General features: G+C 34.5%; 4 protein-coding genes and 1 long non-coding RNA gene across 5 annotated transcripts; 1 reads left to right on the top strand and 4 right to left on the bottom strand.

Annotated features, from left to right (window-relative positions):
* Positions 1–141: 141 nt before the first annotated feature.
* Positions 142–995, bottom strand: LOC143426631 (odorant receptor 85b-like). The gene is made up of 4 exons (XM_076900212.1): positions 852–995; positions 658–771; positions 400–555; positions 142–192 (listed from the first exon to the last, which is right to left on the bottom strand). The coding sequence occupies exons 1-4, from the start codon at positions 990–992 to the stop codon at positions 142–144; spliced, it is 462 nt and encodes a 153-aa protein (XP_076756327.1). The 5' UTR covers positions 993–995.
* Positions 996–2,840: 1,845 nt separating this feature from the next.
* On the bottom strand, positions 2,841–4,786 carry LOC143427217 (uncharacterized). Its single transcript, XM_076901147.1, has 8 exons — positions 4,596–4,786; positions 4,463–4,494; positions 4,259–4,362; positions 4,104–4,168; positions 3,703–4,054; positions 3,410–3,607; positions 3,171–3,338; positions 2,841–3,014 (listed from the first exon to the last, which is right to left on the bottom strand). Exons 1-8 carry the CDS (start codon positions 4,784–4,786, stop codon positions 2,841–2,843), a joined length of 1,284 nt encoding a protein of 427 aa, XP_076757262.1.
* An 847-nt stretch (positions 4,787–5,633) lies between these two features.
* Positions 5,634–7,365, bottom strand: LOC143426628 (odorant receptor 4-like). Its single transcript, XM_076900209.1, has 6 exons — positions 7,109–7,365; positions 6,655–7,006; positions 6,313–6,537; positions 6,099–6,212; positions 5,873–6,028; positions 5,634–5,684 (listed from the first exon to the last, which is right to left on the bottom strand). Exons 1-6 carry the CDS (start codon positions 7,363–7,365, stop codon positions 5,634–5,636), a joined length of 1,155 nt encoding a protein of 384 aa, XP_076756324.1.
* LOC143426630 (uncharacterized) lies at positions 6,636–9,294 on the top strand. Its single transcript, XR_013102176.1, has 2 exons — positions 6,636–6,865; positions 8,949–9,294. It is a non-coding gene; the product is annotated as an uncharacterized LOC143426630 (long non-coding RNA).
* Positions 8,606–12,904, bottom strand: Etf-qo (electron transfer flavoprotein-ubiquinone oxidoreductase). Its single transcript, XM_076900208.1, has 8 exons — positions 12,624–12,904; positions 11,842–11,949; positions 11,403–11,751; positions 11,019–11,325; positions 10,678–10,919; positions 10,214–10,608; positions 9,886–10,107; positions 8,606–8,833 (listed from the first exon to the last, which is right to left on the bottom strand). Exons 1-8 carry the CDS (start codon positions 12,655–12,657, stop codon positions 8,670–8,672), a joined length of 1,821 nt encoding a protein of 606 aa, XP_076756323.1. The 5' UTR covers positions 12,658–12,904; the 3' UTR covers positions 8,606–8,669.
* Between the last annotated feature and the right edge of the window lie 6,087 nt (positions 12,905–18,991).

The following is an 18,991-nucleotide window of genomic DNA, read 5'->3' as shown; positions in this document are numbered from 1 at the left end:
TTATTTATTTACACCGTATTACTGTTGCATTTAACAAGGCTTAAGATGGATACTTTAGTACATTGCGATCTCCTATTACTATAACCAGAGAGTACTCCGAATATTGACTAACACTTCACAGCCACAACTTTCCGCCACTTTTCATTCCATTGCATGTAGTACCGAGATATACGAAGCTGAAGCTTTTAGCATCTATAAAACAGAGTACAATATACGAAAATAACGCATTCCCATAACAATACTATTGACGATATATTAAAATATATTAAACAAAATAATTTTAATTATTCCTATTGAAGAAAAAGAGAATTTAAGGGGCGACCAAGAAACTAAAGTAAGACTAACATTGCAAATAGTAAAATGGCATTTGAAACTTAAGAAAAGTAACAGATTCCTTACGTTAGCAAAAGTTTCAAGTGAGAGATTCATAAATTTTCCAATTGTAAGCGTCAGAGGTTTTTGAGAACGTAATATTAACAACAAAAGAGTACGATTTTCGTACATAGTTAATTCGTACCAATTGGAATTGTACGCAACCCAACCAATATTCTCACTCTGCAAGAACAAAATAAAAAATGAAATAGTAATGAAAATGAAAATATTTACCTAAAAGTAACAGCATTAGAGCCTTTATAATTATTTGCACGATCATCTTACTTTTGAAGAAAGGTATTCACCCGTATAACAAAGTATAAGCGCCTCGAAATTAAGAGCAATGTAATACGGAAGGCACTTAGATATTACTGTAGAGGCTTGATCACTACCTAATGACTAAAATGTTAAAATAGAACACATTAAACACTTTACAAATATCAAATAATGTCTATTATATGCTGATTAATTTTACTTACGGTCACAAGGATAAAGCCTACAAAGCACATGGCTGTAATATTAAAAAAAAATTGCAAGAAGGATATAATCGTGAAAATATCCTCGATATTTTCAAATAAATTTACAATTCTTTGGTGTTTGGCTATAAGATTTTTTATCATCGATACACGTAGTTGTTCGTCCGGATGATTTAAAACCTCGGATAATCTGTCACAGACTACATCAATCTGACTGGCTACATGAATTACCTAGAAACGTGAAATTTTCTTTACGTCATTTTAATGTGCACACTTTTTGTATAAACAGGTAAAACGAGTCCTTTGAGAGTTCCGGAGTTCAGACAGAATTGGACACCCTGTAGCAGATCAGCAGATAAGACACTACTTTCTAAGAGAAAGGCAGAGACAGTACAAGAGGAGGAGATTCTTTGTCTACGGTAGAAATGAAATTATACACTACAAAAAATGGCAACAGAAAACATGTTTTTGTACTAGTCGGTAAGTATTTATATAACTGACCATATAACAATATTACAGAACGAAATGGTAACTCACAAAGGTTGCAATGAGAGCCATACACATCCCTGCCATTAAAGAAAATATTGATTGCACGATGACCTGTACGGCTACAATGATTTCATATATTGGTGATACAGTAGCGTCAAAAGGAAATTCCATTCTCAATAAAAATCTCTTCTCGCTAGAATTCGAAATGTCAACAACATCGGCAGAGCTAGAAAAGGTGCTTATAGCGTATGTACTTATACTGAACGTAAACATCGCAAGCATGAACTTTGCGATTCGATAGGATAACGTAGCTTTCTGTATCATCACTTCCATGTCCCATTTAGAGTTACAATTACTCCAGTCTTCGGCCATTAATGCCAAAGTTTGAGAAAAAACTCTGTGTAAAATAATATCTGCAGTCATATAGCTTTCATACGCTTATACAAAATACAGAGGGACAACTTTGAAAACCGAAGTACAGGTGCGCTAATGGTAAAGGCCCATAAGATAAAGTCCCATATGGCAATTTTCAAAAAGGTAAAGAAAACCAGAATGACTACCTTTCATCCAAATCTCAATATTCTACAGTTACTCTTATCTATTTCAGTATGTAGACATTATGTGGATTAGTAATTAGGGGAACGAAATTAAAACAGAGTAAATGACATTAATCAGAACTTATCTTACCGATTGTGGAACCAAATAATAATAAACTTCAGAAGAAGAAGGGTATTTGATAAAGTAAGGCTTAAACCATCTAATAAGTCCGGCAGATCATCTGTTTTAACATGAGCGATACAGTACCAGTATTGATGTACCAAGAATGTTGACATCACTGTTGTCCACATCACATGTATTAAATTTCGACCCGAAGAGTTAGGCCACGCACCGATTAAACGAAGACTGATTTCAACTGGTCGATTGATAATACTTTTGGGCGCCATAAATATCAATATTCCGTTCAAATATCACTGTTGTATCAACTCGGATCAAAACATCTCTGTTCGGTATTGCAATAAATCACGGTCGACTGATCATTGCGAACTAAAAAAGATTTCATTAGAAACAGGGGAAAACTTTTATAATCGCACACGAGCAGAACGATCTTTAGAAACGTTCATCGATCGAGTGTAATTGGCTGCGGTGTACTATAAGAAAGCTAATGCTCTCGCGCAATACGTAATAACATCGGCAATTACTGAAAAAAATAGAGGAAGGAAATACGAAGGGAACATTTCTTCTTTATGTTGATTACTTCAGAAACTTTACTGTAAAGTCTATTAAAAATGCAAATCTTCCATCCAGTACCTTAGAGTGAATGTACAGATGTATTTTTATTTGCTCACTTAAAAGAAAGAGAAGAAAAAATGTCTTTAACTTCAGTACATTGCATACAAAACAGATACGTACGAAGCACAGGTCTTCAACATCTAAAAGTAATGATTTACTGGAGTCATATAGAAAAATGCAAATCTTATTTACACTAAACCATAAAAAGTAGTATTATATTAAAACTCTTACATTAGCAAACGCTTCTAAAGAAAGACTGATAAATTTTCCTGCAGTGAGTTTCAATTGTTTTTGAGATCTTAGTATTACTAATAATATGGAACGAGCTTCTTGAGGTTTTAGGTTGTACCAAAGAAAATTGTATACAGATTTAGTAATGGTTTCACTCTAAAACATAAAGATCTTAGTTAGACGTTATAGTGTTTGACAAATGAGTGGCATGGATTTATCTGTTTGGTTGTGAACACTATAAATTCACATAGTGAGGACTTATAGTTGGAAATTAACTGATGTAAGTTAAAAAAGGCACGTTCTATTTCTTACCTTAGAAGTAAGATATTCGCCAGTGTAACATAAAATGAATGCTTCACAATTAATAGCGATATAGTATGGGAAACATTTCACTATTAAGATAGTTGCTTGTTCCGTATGTAAAGACTTCATTATCATATAGATAACATTAATGAAGTTGAATTTTTTAAATTTGATCATCTATTAAAATTGTAGGAAGGAAAGAGGAATTTACTCACGATTACCAAAATGAAGCTTATGAAACAAATTACCAACGTATTGGACAGAAACTGGTACAGCGATATGTAAGAAAATATTGTTTCGACTTTTTTCGATAGCCGTATAATTCTTTCATGTTTCACAACTATTTCCTTCATTGCTAGTATCCGTGATTCTTCCTTCTCGTCGATGCAAGAGATTTCTTGTAAGTTCTGACAAAACACTTCGATTTGGCTACCAACGTGTAATATCTAAAATTCCAAAGCCTTTTCTGTTATGAATATGTCGAACATTACTAGGAGTTATACAAAATAGTTAATTTCTAATTGAAAGAGAAACTACTCACCAGAGCTGCAATTAATGCTATTGTCGTGGCTGCAAGGTAAACTATAAGCGATTCAAGTATGAACTGCGTAACGAGAATAATTTCATACTGCGGTGAACTTGTAGCATCGAACGGAAATTCCATTCTAATTAAGAATTTCCTTTGTTTGGAGTCAGATGCAATCTGATCTTCATCGAATAATACTAGGGTAAGCCCTGTGTACAGAAGAAAGGAGAGGCCAAAGTATCCGATTAAGAAATTCGAGATGCGGGAAGACAATGTAGCTTTATCTGCCATTATTCGTCTATTTTCAATGGTAGGATTATAATCATTCGAGTCCTCGAGAATGGTCGCCAGGATTTCATAAAATGTTCTGTATCAAAACAATGGTTTCTGTTTCAGTTGAATGTATAATAGAAGACTTCGGTTCGATGATCATTTCCAAAGAGTGTTCAACTACAAGTGGACGAAAATGATGGAGGTGATACTAGAAACCAAAATAAGATAAAAATCAAGAATAACAAAATTGTATTTCAAGCTCCGTTTTGAAGAGAAACGACTCTGAAAACTCGAATACAGGTGTACTAGTGGTAAAGATCCATGAATAGGGCGACGCATGATATAATCTTACGTGACTGCGCAAGTACACGTCTTGCAGATACTTATGGGATCTTGCCATTACTGTACGCAAACACAAATAATTTTAAAGCAATTTTCCTTAAAAAGGAAGGCTCAAACTCAATTTCGTCACTTTTCACTTTTGTCTTATTTCATTTCATACAATCTGTCCCATCCATTTTCGCTTCATTCCAGCTGTAATTGAACATCCTACAAGTAACATATCTTACCGCTTGTAGATCCAAATAGCAATCAATTTGAGGAAAACGAGTGAATTAGACAAAGTATAACTCAACCCATCTAATAATTCAACTAAACCTGATTTAATGTGAGTGATACAGTACCAACATTGAAACACTAGAAACGTTAACATTATCATTGTCCAAATAACAGTTTTTAACATTTGACAGGAGGAATCTGGCCAAGCACCAAATAGACGAAGACTGTACTCTAATGGACGACTGATTGTGGTCTTTGAAGCCATCATTGTCAACCTTCTCTTTCAGTTAATTACTGAATGAAATAAAACACGTTATAAAATAGGACACAAATCTAAGGTACCTTGAAACATGACTAGGTAACATTATGAGTTCACTACTAACGGATTTTGAGACAGAGATTGCGTTGTTAATGTTCCATTAATTTCTCACAACACTGTATAATTTAGCACAGAGTTCATTTAGAACTTTGATTATTAATAACTTCACGTTTTTAATCAAACTTCAGATGAAATTCGACATCGTGGATGGAGTCTCTCTCTCGTAGTTGCAAGTTGCACAGTCGAATGTCAATTGTGTACTAACTTCCTCTGAATATGTTTATCGATCAAGTGAAATTACCAGTGTACTATTGCACAAATAACCCTCAAGCAAAAAAAAAAAGGTAAAGAGGAACTTAAGACAAAACAACTTCTTCATTACTAAATGCGACAGCGACAAAGAAAGAACTTTTCTTCATTTTTAACTACCGTAATGGCATGATCTTATCCTCTATGCACTCGTACCATCTAATTTCAGTTTCATTATCCACCCTCTTGAAAAATCAGCAGCATGTTTTTAAATAATTTGCATAGTGAATCAATATAATGCTACTGCATAACACAGTTATATGAACAGATCATAGTGTCTTATTCTTCTTATCTGTGTTTGCTGTAATAATTGCAGTGCACAACGCTATTTACATTGGCAGAAGGAATTATATTTAATTTTGAAGTTTTGTCTTTATTTTTCTATTGTTGTTCCATATATATGTATTCGAAAATTAATTCACACATTTTATTATTAGCACAAATCTAAAAGCATTAAAGCTATCTGACCGTTCCTACTTCTCGGACTTTAGTACATCGCAAGTAGTATCGAAATGTACGAGGCAGAAGCTTTTAGCATCTAAAAAGAGTTAAATATATTATAGGTGAAAGACCAATATATAAGTTCCGCATAAATCAGTAATTTATACTTTGGTATAATGCCTTGCAAGAATATTCGAGAATTATGTTGTTATTTTGTAAAAAAATATGGTTCTACTATGATTACTATAAACAATACTATGGTTATACAGTTCTCGATGCTCTTACATTCGCGAACGTTTCCACGCAAAGAATCGCAAACTTTCCAGCAGTAAGCTTTAAGTGCGTTTGAGCCCGCGCTAGAATTAGTAATGCGATTCGACCATCTCTTGGTTTTAAGTTATACCAAGCCATATCGTATACAGCTCGACTGATATTTCCACTCTAAAAATATTTATGTTTACTTTCAGGATACCCAGTATGCAGTTCCACGTGAAATAATCGTATACGTTACCTTGGATATAAGGTATTCTCCAGTATAACAAAGAACAAATGCCTCACAATTCACAGCAACATAATAGGTGAAACACTTTGCCAATATTCTAGGCCCTTCTTCGGTGCCTAAAGACTGAAATATTGAAACAAATTATAAAGCTGAGGAGAGTAAACTTTGTGCTTCCCAGGAGATCTTGTAAGAACCACGTGAATTGTAAACCAAATCGACTCACATGCACTAGAATAAATCCTAAAAAACAGATCACTAAAGTATTCGACAGAAATTGCACCAGAGATGTATATAGAAATATGTCATTGATGTTCTCGGATAAATAAATAATTCTTTGATGCCTAACAATTATATTTTTCAGCATATACGATGCTTCCTTCTCGCTAAAGTTAGAAGTCTCGAGGAGTTCGTGACAAATGATGTCTATTTGGCTGCCTATATGAAGAACCTAGAAATTAAGGAACTAGGAGTTAAAAGTGAGTACTTGACGAATTGTATCACATAGTCATTGGCATTCCGTACAGTTTTGCTAGTAATTGTTATTTAAAAAATAACAGCAACTCACTAGAGCCGCAGATAACGCCATCAACATCGCAGCCACAAGTGCGACAGAGTACTCGAACGTGAACTGTGCAACAGTAACAACTTCATAAAGTGGAGAGACCGTTGCCTGGAAAGGCAACCTCATTTTAAGCAACAGTTTCCTGTTCTTGAAATTCGATTGTGCATCAACGTCGTCGGGAACGAACATGGTGGTCACTGAATATAGAATGCAGGTCAGTGAGTAAATGATGATCAGAAAATTCGAAATGCGAACAGATACTAAAGAATTATCCAACATAAACTGTTTATTCCGATCGGCGAGAGTACGATTATTCCAATCCTCGAACACTACTGCCAGGACGTTGTAAAGAGTTCTGCGTGGAGTGATTGTAACAATTATTAACAGTCAATAGAAGAACGATTAATTATCATCGTTCCTCCTTTTAAGTAGAAAATACTTATCCTGTGTGTCTTACCGATAGTTAAACCAAAGTATGATCACTTTAATGAACGTAACCGTGTTTGATAAAGTCAAGCTTAAGCCGTCCAATAAATCGGGTAGATCCACCGTTTTAAAGTAAGAAATGCAATACCAAATTTGAAATGTTATGCCGACACCCATTACGACTGCCCAAAAGATGCGTTGGAAAATTTTGCACGACGAGTTCGGCCAAACACCGATTGCACGAAGACAAACTTCAATGGGACGGGCAATGATAGTTTTTGATGTCATTGGGATTGGTACTCTTTTTAATTGATATTACACTTAACACAAAACACTTTAATACAGTATATATCTGTACAGTGTTTTCTTACGAAATTCTATTTGTCTTCTTTCCCGCATCGGACATAAATCTGCTATTAAAAGTACTTTCTTGTAGAGCTACTGACAACCGTCTCTTTTCGAATGAACGTTCTACTTTCCCGGATACTCTAATTTTCAAAGCTCATTCATAAGCAAGTAACAATTTTTGCTCGTTGTTCATCGATCAAAGCTTATTATCTGTACGCCATTATTTAGTACAGTATCCAGGCAAGGTGAATTAAATCGTAATATACGTATCACAGACAATTACGCTGTCTATTATTTGTCTTCTCTCTAATGACTTTTTTCCCCCACATTAGTAACGATTCTAAAGTTTCACTTTATATTCCAAAGTACGATTTGAATATAGTAAAATATTCCATTCTAGAGATGCTTTAAAAGAGAGTGGTCGTGCCGAGTACTTTTGTTCTTGACGCCAATAGTTGTTTAGAGTCGGAGCAAGTGTTTTGCTTAGAAAAAATGTTCAAAGTCGGATTTAAATTGTGTTTCTGAATTGAGCGGTCTAGTACAATACGTGAGATGCAGATCCTAGGGATGTAATATTGAATTATTCGCACGTGCTAGGGGTTGACAAAATGGCCAATCAATAGTGTCGTCTGCACAGTAGAAATTTAAGTAATAACTTCTAGTAAACCGTTTATTAAAAAATAGAATCTATCAGATAGAAAAATATAACTTGGACACAGATCATGGATGTGCTATTATAAAAATAACAAAAATTATAACAGAACAACATCATTTATTTATTATTAAATATAGTGTTACATACAATTATTTATAGACACGTTACAATAACTTCACATTCTCATATAACAAACTTTTTCTAAAAATATAATCTTAATAATGAATATGTTTATTATAACAGCCATTTTGTAAACTTTTAATTATGCACTTAAAACATATTACCTTTATTCGGATGACAGAAACTGGCAGTGATATAGATTCGTTATTTTTACAATTGAGGAGATGTGTTTTTCTTGTAAAGAGAAAAATTGGTAAGAAGCATTTATAGATTGAAGTTTTTTTTATCTACAGAATTTTATAAAATATTTAAGTTATCATACAAAGAGTAAAAAAAATAGGTTTCGTAAATTGAACGTTTCATTATTACAGATTCATGATGAATTATAAGCACTTGTCAACTGTCGTATAAAAATATCGTTTGTATAATGATATACAAAAATATCTAAAAATTATTGTCTAGGCACAATTTACATTCCATTGTAAGCTGGTCCACCACCACCTTCTGGAACAACCCAGTTGATGTTCTGACTTGGATCTTTAATGTCACAAGTTTTGCAATGGATGCAATTCTGAGCATTAATTTGCAGCTTCTCCCCCTCTCCGGATTCCAATGGTACAAATTCGTATACACCTGAAGCAAATAGCAAATAAAACTTATTTTCGTTTCGATATTTAGTAAAATAATTATCTAGACATACAATGGGTATATGAATCTATTGTTCTAAAGGAAATGTTTTATTTCGAAGGTCAAATGCACGCCATCCACCAGACAGTCGATAACCTGCTCCCCACTACAGCCTACATGTTTGAGTTATCCTGTAGGAATACAGCTCCCCATCGAGCTCCTCCCCTTTTTCCAACAACTCTCTCTGAGAAAGGAAGAGCACCTCCGGGAAGGGGAATAGAAAAGGAGTGGGAGTACAACGAATATCAAGAACAACAGCAAGAAATAACAAAAAGGACACGAGAAAGAATACAGTGTATAATATGCATGAAACAAAATGAAAAATGTACGTTTAGAATCCTTTAGCGACGAAACAAATTTCTGCCTGCATTCTGTATCTTTATCTATTTTGTACAAAAGTATACATCTACATAAACATTCGTAGCCTGCTTGACAACAATGGTGCATTTGTTTTTAGAGGCAATTTCTACACATAGACTACGAATGGACGTATTCTGCGGCGAGGTTGTTGGCCGCAACTATACCTACACCACGAATTCGGGAATCGAGCTCGGTCGAGGGTAGTCTAGCCATGAGGGGTGCTCGGATGGCTCAAGTTCAAGGACACATCGGTCGATAAACCCAGACGAGACTCGGAGTAGGGAGAAGAAAAGGAACAAAAGAGAAGAGAACAAGAGAGAGAGGAAGAAAAAGGCAGATGAACTGAGCAACTCTTACACGATATTGGGAAACAGGAAACACTTATTTTTCATTTATTACCATGGTAAGCATAAACATTATTATTCTCTCATTATTATTTTCCCTTGGTAAAAAGAAAAGACATTTTTATGATACCCTCTAAAACAGGCTTTTGTATTGACGTTAAATTTATTTTCATTTCTATTATTTTATTCATAAGTATTATAATTATTCTATCTTTTGTTTATCTTCGAAATCTCGTTTTGTTTAGAGGATGTACCCATTATGTATATGTATATATATATATTTATACTACTCACCAGCAGGACAAAATCGACCTTCTGGCCCAGCAAATACAGCTAAATTGTTTTTTACTGGCACAGTATCATCAGCCAAAGTAAGGTGAGGAGGTTGATCAGCTTCGTGATTCGTACCGGTAAGAGCTACGGAAGACAGTAAATCAAACGATACTACATTATCTGGTTTTGGATATTCTATTGGTGTACACGCAGACGCCGGTTTCAATCTTTTATAATCTGGACCTATAAAAGAGATTATTGGTAAGAGATTATTTTCGATTCCTCCATTCTCTTTTTAATTTTATAAAATGATATATCATATATTCTCTGATATTATAAGTTGACTTACCTCCGTGAGAGAAAGTCCATGGTTCTCTTCCACCAATTAACATCGAAAATCCAGAATATATCAAACCACCATAAATACCAAGGCTCGAATGAAAACTCGGCCTAATATTCCTTACTGCCTTCAGTTCTTTATAAATCCAACTGTTCTTTATTTTGTCTGTGTAAGTAGTTGGTTCTAAACCTTTTGTTGGCGAAGGATTGTTTTCTGCATTAATTATAGCTTCAATTGCACTTTCTGCTGCAAGCATCCCACTCTTCATAGCATTATGCGTTCCTTTAACTTTGGGTACATTGAGAAAACCAGCTGTGCAACCGACGAGGCAACCACCAGGGAATTGAAGTTTAGGAATAGATTGAAAACCTCCTTCTACTAAAGCTCTTGCGCCATATGCGATCCTAGATAACAATTTAGCACGAAAGAAAAGTTGTTTCAGTTTAGGTTCTAGACATAATCCTTGAATTTACCTTTTGCCCCCTTCAAGTATTGGTCTAATGCTTGGATGTTGCTTAAATCTTTGGAATTCTTTAAATGGATGCAAGTACGGATTAGTATAATCTAATCCGATAACAAAACCAATAGCGATAAGAGGCGTATCCTCGTTTAAGTGATATAAAAAGGAACCGCCATAAGTATCTTTGCTTAGCGGCCAACCAATGGTATGCTCAACAGTACCAGGACTGTGTTTCTTTGGATCAATTTCCCAAATCTGACAACATCAATTTCTATTTTATAATTTTCGAAATATATCAAGAGATATATTAAAACGTATGTAACTTAAATCTCATATGTATCCAATATTGATTACCTCTTTCAATCCTATACCGTAAGTCTGCGGTTCGCAGTCTTTTCTGAGATTTAATTTTCTCGAAACCTGTTTTGTCAGATGACCGTGACAACCCTCCGCAAAAATTGTACACTTCGCGTGCAATTCCATTCCACGTTCAAAAGTATCCTTTGGTGAGCCATCTTTGGCGATACCAACATCGTTTGTAGCTATTCCTTTAACAGATCCGTCCTCGTGGTAGAGCACCTCTGCCGCTGCATACCCGGGATAAAGTTCTACTCCTGCTGCTTCAGCTTGCTCTCCAAGCCAGGCTACAACATGACCTAATCTAAAATAAATAAAAAGGGCATACTAAACCGATACTCTTAGATCGAGGGATGAATGAATTACAGTTCAGCTCATTACCTAACTATGTAGTTTCCATGATTGTACATTGGCATTCCTTTTAAGATAGGCACTGGTATCCTTCCTTTCTCAGTGAGAAGCGCAAATTTATCTTTGGTGACAGGAGTATTCAATGGTGCACCCAATTCCTTCCAATTTGGAAATAATTCATTCAAAGCTATCGGATCCAAACAAGCTCCGCTAAGAATATGTCCACCGATGGTGGAAGATTTTTCAACGACCGTAACTTTCACTTCCTTTCCATGTTTCTCTGCCAATTTACGTGCTTGGATTGCAGCAGATAATCCAGCTGGGCCACCTCCCACAATTAAGATATCAGTTTCATCTGCGTATCTTTCCATATTTACATCTGTAGATCATGTTTATATGTTAATCGATTAATTAATGGAACTTTCACTTGCTATATTTCATTCTTATACTTATAAATTGTATTATATACCTTTCCATCTTGAATCGGATTCTCTGGGTATGATAGTGTAGTGAGTTGTGATTTTTGGGAATTTCTCTTGCGAATAGGCTCTTTGAAATATCCATTTCAAGCTCTGTACTGCCAGGAAACATGATTAAATTAGAATATTAACATTTTTAATTATTAGCAATTTTACATTCTATCAGATATATATATATAAAATGAATGAAAATCAATTATATAATGTATAAAAAGATTGTTTGCCTATAGTATAACTGAAGAAAAATTTAATCTTCATTATTCCATCTTTATTTCATTTACCTTTTGTTTAAAACAATATTGATATGTAATTGTACTTGTACATTACTATGTTTGCCACATAATTTGATAAGTATAGGTGGTAAGATATATATCGGAGTATAACAAGAGTCCAATTGCTCTGTGGAATAAAACTATATTTCTATATATATATGTACATATATACAAATATGTATACATATCATTATAAGATCAAAGGTCATCAGATATTAGCACGAAGAATCAAAATACTTGTTATCATTCCAACAATTTACATAATTTCGCTCGTTAACAATATAAAATCTTTTGTGTTAGTACATATATGCATTTTACTCATCTTTGCTGGAGTTAACAAGATAGTCGGTACAAATACAATAATCTGTGTGCAGATGTATACCACTGACCCAATGATTGATCATGTCAATTGGTTTGTTATTAAAGCAAGGATTTTTAAAGGATATGAAATGTATTGTAAAATCTTATCGTACGATAAATTATTAATAACACGCACTTACGATTGTTTGTTGTATTAAATATAGCACGAGCCATAGTTGCACATCACAATAAATGAACTGTGATTTCGACAATGCTACCGGTCAGTTACAATATCCACAGTTGTCTGTGACCATGGCCCAGCTGTTGTTGCAAGTTCGTTCAGAAATCAGCCGTCTAAACTGAATGCATCGTTCTTTCCTTTTCTGTTGCATGCGTACAAACAAGATTATCTTAAGTCAAATTATCTTAAACACGCATCATATAAAACTTTGTTATCTAAACAGAATTGTTAATACTATTAAAGCAGGGTGCAGAATAGTCTAATTACCCCAATGTATTTTTGTGTTTCAGGGCTTGGAGGCTTTAGAATCAACAATCTCTTAGCAGTTTAGTGTCACTTGCAATGTTACCAAATTAATGAAGTGTACTCTAGTATTCTTATCACTTTACCCACTGCTCTGTGGAACTTCTTATCTGTTTCACAAACTGGAATACCGATTGTACAAAAAGCAGAAATTATGTTGTACTCTCTATCATTTGATACGTGAATTTAAGGTATTTATAATTATTTAAATGTGCTGTAATCTGTTAAGAGAGAATAATTTCAACAATGTCGATTAACTGGTTATTTCTTCTCTCTGCTATATTATTTATAGAGAAGAGAAGATAGAAAGAGAACTGAGAAATCAATAAAGTTTAAGGAATTTCTTGGGAATCTTACAGCAAGAGATTCTATGGAAAATGCAGAGAAGAAGCATGCGCGAAGATCATTTTGGCACCAGCCGTCTGATAGCTCGCATCGAGGCGAGTGTGGAGTTTCTTTGGTGCCGATAAGCTAGATAACGCTGATGTGTGGCCACTTTAATTCCCTCCACGAAGTTTTAAGATAAGTTAGTAGCATGGATCGTTGAATAAATGCTCTATTAATTATTTATTTTCAATTTTTTGCAGGTGGTTCATAATTTTCCTTATAAAAACTTTTTTCTGTTGCCTGTGGCGCCATCTCTTAGAGAAGCGCTGAAACTAGTCATGCATTAGTTTCAGTACTTTCCACAGAGATGGCGCCAGGGGTTCTAGAGCAGGGTCGACAATATCTATCTCACTCTTTCCTATAACATCTTTCTCTCTCTTACCTCTAAAGTGGGAGATATCATTTATTAAGGTAATTCTTTATTTAATCAGCAGTACTTTGAAATTCTGTAATTAAAACGAGAGAGAGAGAGAAGCAGAGACAAGGAAAGAGAAGCGGAAACGAAGTCAGGAAGGCAACATATTGTTAGTTTACATAAGTTTTATCTTTAAGATGTATTGTAAATGGGTTTATAACAATAATTTATAACAAACAGCTATGTAAAACTACTCTGTACAGTTTATAAGTTATTAAAAAGACAATAAACGTTCAATTCTTGCTAATTAATTGTTTAATCAATTAATAACCTGTGTAACAATCCTATAAGGCCAATCCCAATCCTTAAACGAGATAGAACTCGTAAAAAATAGTCCTGTACAGAATTAAACTAGATAGTTATCAGGAGAACATGACGTCACAGGAGGTATCGGCAATTCCAGGAATCCTTGATGACGTCACTTCCAAGAAATGGCACTTTAGAATACCTCTTATGATGTCATGTTCTCCTGATACAAAGTCGGATTTCGAGGTTCTCGATCGAAAAATTGGCAATGTATCAGGAGAACATGACGTCACAGGAGGTATCGGTAATTCCAGGAATTCTCGATGACGTCATTTCCAGGAAGTGGCACGTTCGGATACCTCCTCACATGTTATGTTCTCCTGATACAAAGTCGATTTTCGGGGTTTCGATCGAAAAATTGGCAATGTATCAGGAGAACATGACGTCACAGGAGGTATCGGCAATTCCAGGAATTCTTGATGACGTCATTTCCAAGAAGTGGCACTTTTCGGATACCTCCTATGACGTCATGTTCTCCTGATACATTGTCGATTTTTCGAACAAAATCTTGAAAATCCGACTTTGTATCAGGAGAACATAAGTAGTGAGGAGGTATGCGCGCCACTTCTAGGAAAATGACGTCACTTCCAAGAATCGCCAGAATTCCAGGAATCCTCGATGACGTCATTTCCAAGAAGTGGCACTATTCGGATACCTCCTATGACGTCATGTTCTCCTGATACATTGCCGATTTTTCGAACAAAATCTTGAAAATCCGACTTTGTAACAGGAGAACATAACACATGAGGAGGTATCCGAATAGTGCCACTTCTTGGAAATGACGTCATCCAGAATTCCTGGAATTCTGGCGATTCTTGGAAGTGACGTCATTTTCCTAGAAGTGGCGCGCATACCTCCTATGACGTCATGTTCTCCTGATACAAAGTCGGATTTTCAGATTTTTGGTCGAAAAATCGGCAATGTATCAGGAGAACATGACGTCATAGGAGGTATCCGAATAGTGCCACTTCTTGGAAATGACGTCATCAAGAATTCCTGGAATTGCCGATACCTCCTGTGACGTCATGTTCTCCTGATACTTTGTGGATTTTCAGATTTTTGGTCGAAAAATCGGCAAAGTATCAGGAGAACATGACGTCATAGGAGGTATCGGAAATTCTAGGAATTCTTGATGACGTCATTTCCAAGAACTCTCCAAGCTTACAACTAGTTTAATTAGGTGCAGGACTATTTTTTACGAGTTTTATCTCGTTTAATGGATTTGGATTGGTCTTTCTAGGATTACCAGACAGGTGATTGATTAAACAATTAGTTAACAATGAGAGAACATTTATTGCTTCATTTTAATGACTTACAAACGCTGCAGTGTAGTCTTTACAAGGTAATTGCTATTAATTATTGTTATAAATTAATTTACAATACAACTTGTAACTAAAATTTATAAATGATTACAATATAAATCTATAACAATATTCTTACACACTAATCGTTATTAATTTATAAAGGAATATTATAAAATAATAGAAAATTAATTATTTTTATTATCCGTGGCGCCATCTCTTTGACAAGCCGTGAAATTGTTCGGCAACTAGTTTCAGCAATCGTCGAGGAGATGGCGCCACCAGTTTGTCGGTAGTTTACTTCGCTGTCGATTACGACGTGCGACTAGTTTCAGCACTTTCCAAAGAGATGGCGCCATCAGTCTTTCGGTAGTTTATTTCGCTGTCGATGACGAAGGGCGATCAGTTTGAGCAGTTTTCGAAGAGATGGCGCCACTGGCGCAACAATAATTTCAAATTGTACGTCTTTAGCTCCAGGCTCCTCCGACGTTAACGTCTTGACAAATTAGCGAAAACTGGCTGAAAAATATATCGAATTCAGTTGTTTTTAATTCCATATACACAGTATAAGATTAAAATTGTGGTTTGCAGAAAAACTGATCGAGTAATTATTCGGAATGTGACGGAATAACGTGTTGTATTTTATAAACATTTATAGCTTTTCAAATTTTTCACATTTTCGCAATATCTTTCCCTAGGGTTTGTTCTACAGGCTTGAAATCATTAATTAATGAATAAAGAACGAAGTCGAGTTTCTGAGACTCGGGAGACCCTCGTCAGATCTAGAGAATTTTTTGAAGGATCGATCCTCTGTTCATCAAGTTAATGAAACGTTCTCGATTGCGTGGACCACTCTGTACGTGTATGTGCGCATATACTTTTTGAACTTTACACAATTTAAAACTCCGTAATTATAATATTATTATTTTATATTACACGTAAAGCTAAGCAGTTATGTTTCGTTGTCTATGTACATACAAATGTTCTCCAGTCGAGTTCAATAAGAATAGTGCTTTGTAACGATCGTTTGCACAGAATACTTTTTCTGTAAAAATTTGCCCATTAAAAGAAAAATATGTATTATAGGAAAAATATACACTGTTATATATGTGTGTGTGATTCATATTTAATTAAGTTTACTAACTTTAAATTATACACACACAAATACGTAAATTTATTGCTATAACGTTTCATACACCATCCTCGACGCAATTCCTGTTGTTTATGAGGAAGATCGTGACTATGCTGACACGCAAGGGCGATAAAAAAACTTTTCTGTTCCTCAATGAAGGACCGTTTGAATGTTTTTCTCTTCCAAAACGTATAATAATACTTCAAACTCTAGCATGCGTTGTTATAGAAGCACGTAAAGCTTAAAATATTATTATTATTATCATTATTATCATTATCATTATTATTATTATTATTATTATTATTATTAATATTATTATTATTGTTGTTGTTGTTGTCGTTACGATTTTAATCCTTTGACACATAGATCTGCACTTTTTGAAGAATATATCCGATCAAACAATACTAGGACATTTGTGCAACAAATTCGCCGTGAAATAAACTCTTATCCCTTCAATAAAGATTTCTTTTCGATACATGCATTTAATTATTTTATTAACGATGCATTTTCAAGGAGTTTTCAGTATATACAAATGCAAAATTGTTTCTATCGCAAAACATATAAACACTGCTTGGTATAGATTCGTTTCTTTTCATTTTTTTTATCATTACAAATAATCCGAGATTCCACGGAATAAATGCTCGTCAAATGTTCTTTTCATCCTTTCCACCAGGCTTTATACTTTATAGACGATTTAATTGATTTCTTTCCTTTTTTTTTTTCTTTCCATTTCTTAATTATTACGGTAGCAAAACGATATTCCTTTTTATGCTCGACAGAAGTGTTTTTCGTAAATTTTACTGGCCAAAGTATCCGTTTACGCGAGAACAGTATGCACGGTCTGAAACTTACGACGCTGTCCAAGTAAAAATATCGTAAAATTATCTGCGGTTACAGTCTCCGACCACTGTACGCATGCACATCTTTCGAATTAGAAAATTTACACGTGTAGAAGAATTTGTTGTATACGAAATACACGTAAACGATGATTCTGGCAATTACTGCATACCTGTTCTCGGTAATAAAAGAAAAGAGAAAAAAAAAAAACACAAAGAGATAAACGAATTTCCTCATCTTCTGACTAGTTCGTTTTCCAACTTAGTTTACAAAAAGCACTTCCCCGTAGAGGGATTTCAAAATTATACGCCTTCTTAGTTTTTTTTTTCGTTTCCTCGATAAATTTGAAAAACCGTAAGAGAAATAGGAGAAGGAAGCAGGAACGGTTGGCTTTTAGAATAGAAGCGATGGATCTAGTAGTAGACTCTGTTCAGACTTGTAATGTATTCTCCTCTGACCATTCTTTGCCAATCACGTATGGTATTGAATCGTCAATACCGTGCCCACATTGTACCAACAACTTACAACATTTTTAACAACTTTCTAGTACTCCCAAAAGCTGCATTTTGTCGACAGACGCGACTATAATACAAAGCAAGGGCACTTGATAAAATAACTTAATGTTCTATTTCATAATTATCTATATATAACGTACATATATAAAACAAATTATGAATAATGAAATAGTAATCAGGTCGGTACAGCATTATGAATCTTACCTTAAAATTTTGTCTCATTGCCTGATTATACAAATTGATATATGTATATATATATGTGTATATATATATATCTCACGAAAATGTAAGATCATAATTTATCGCGCTGAAGTCCACTCTTGAAAAAAAAAGGGAGGGAAGAAAAGAGAAAATAACGAGTCACTCTATTAGAAAATTCGGGATTAAAAATGTACATGTGCACATGGAGCATATAAACAGTGAACTACGATTCTATATGTTCTTAATTTTTCATTTTTTGGGAGCATCGCGATTCTTATTTAGTTATTATTTTTTTTTTTTCTTACTTTTCTCTGCATTCGAACCTTAGACCAATCAATCCGGTGTAGATTAAAGCCCACTCGTTTCAGAATAGGAACAACCAACCAAATCTCCTCGTGTGTGTATGTTAATCGTTATTAGTCATGATATAAGTAATAATGTTAATATTTGAATAAAGTAACATGATGCGCAGTCAAATATTCATGGAATACTTGGCTGCACGGAGGTCATGCGAGGATCCACCACAGTTGTCTTTCCACTGTCAATGCTGTCCTGTTCTTTACACCATATATATATATATGTGTATATATATACATATATATATATGCGTATATATACATATACATACATACATACATACATATATTATATCCGATTTATTAGTATATATATATTCTAATATATACTAATTTATTAGTATATATATATATATATAGTATAAATATATACACGCACGCTAGTTTTAACAATCTTTCGTCACACTCATTCACGCATACGTAACTTCAGAAGAGAGGAACGTCTCCGTATAAGCAAAGTCCCCTCAACGCTGCTTCGACGCGCTTTGCTTCGGATATTTCTTTTCGAATCTTCCGTTGCTCTCTTTTTATTCACCGAGTAATTTATTATTTTCCACTTGCAATGATTCCCGTG

Source organism: Xylocopa sonorina, chromosome 9 (genome assembly GCF_050948175.1).
Source record: "Xylocopa sonorina isolate GNS202 chromosome 9, iyXylSono1_principal, whole genome shotgun sequence".
In the NCBI taxonomy this organism is placed as follows: domain Eukaryota; kingdom Metazoa; phylum Arthropoda; class Insecta; order Hymenoptera; family Apidae; genus Xylocopa; species Xylocopa sonorina.
The sequence above is the reverse complement of the archived record's forward strand: the minus strand, read 5'-3'. Positions and strand labels throughout refer to the sequence as shown.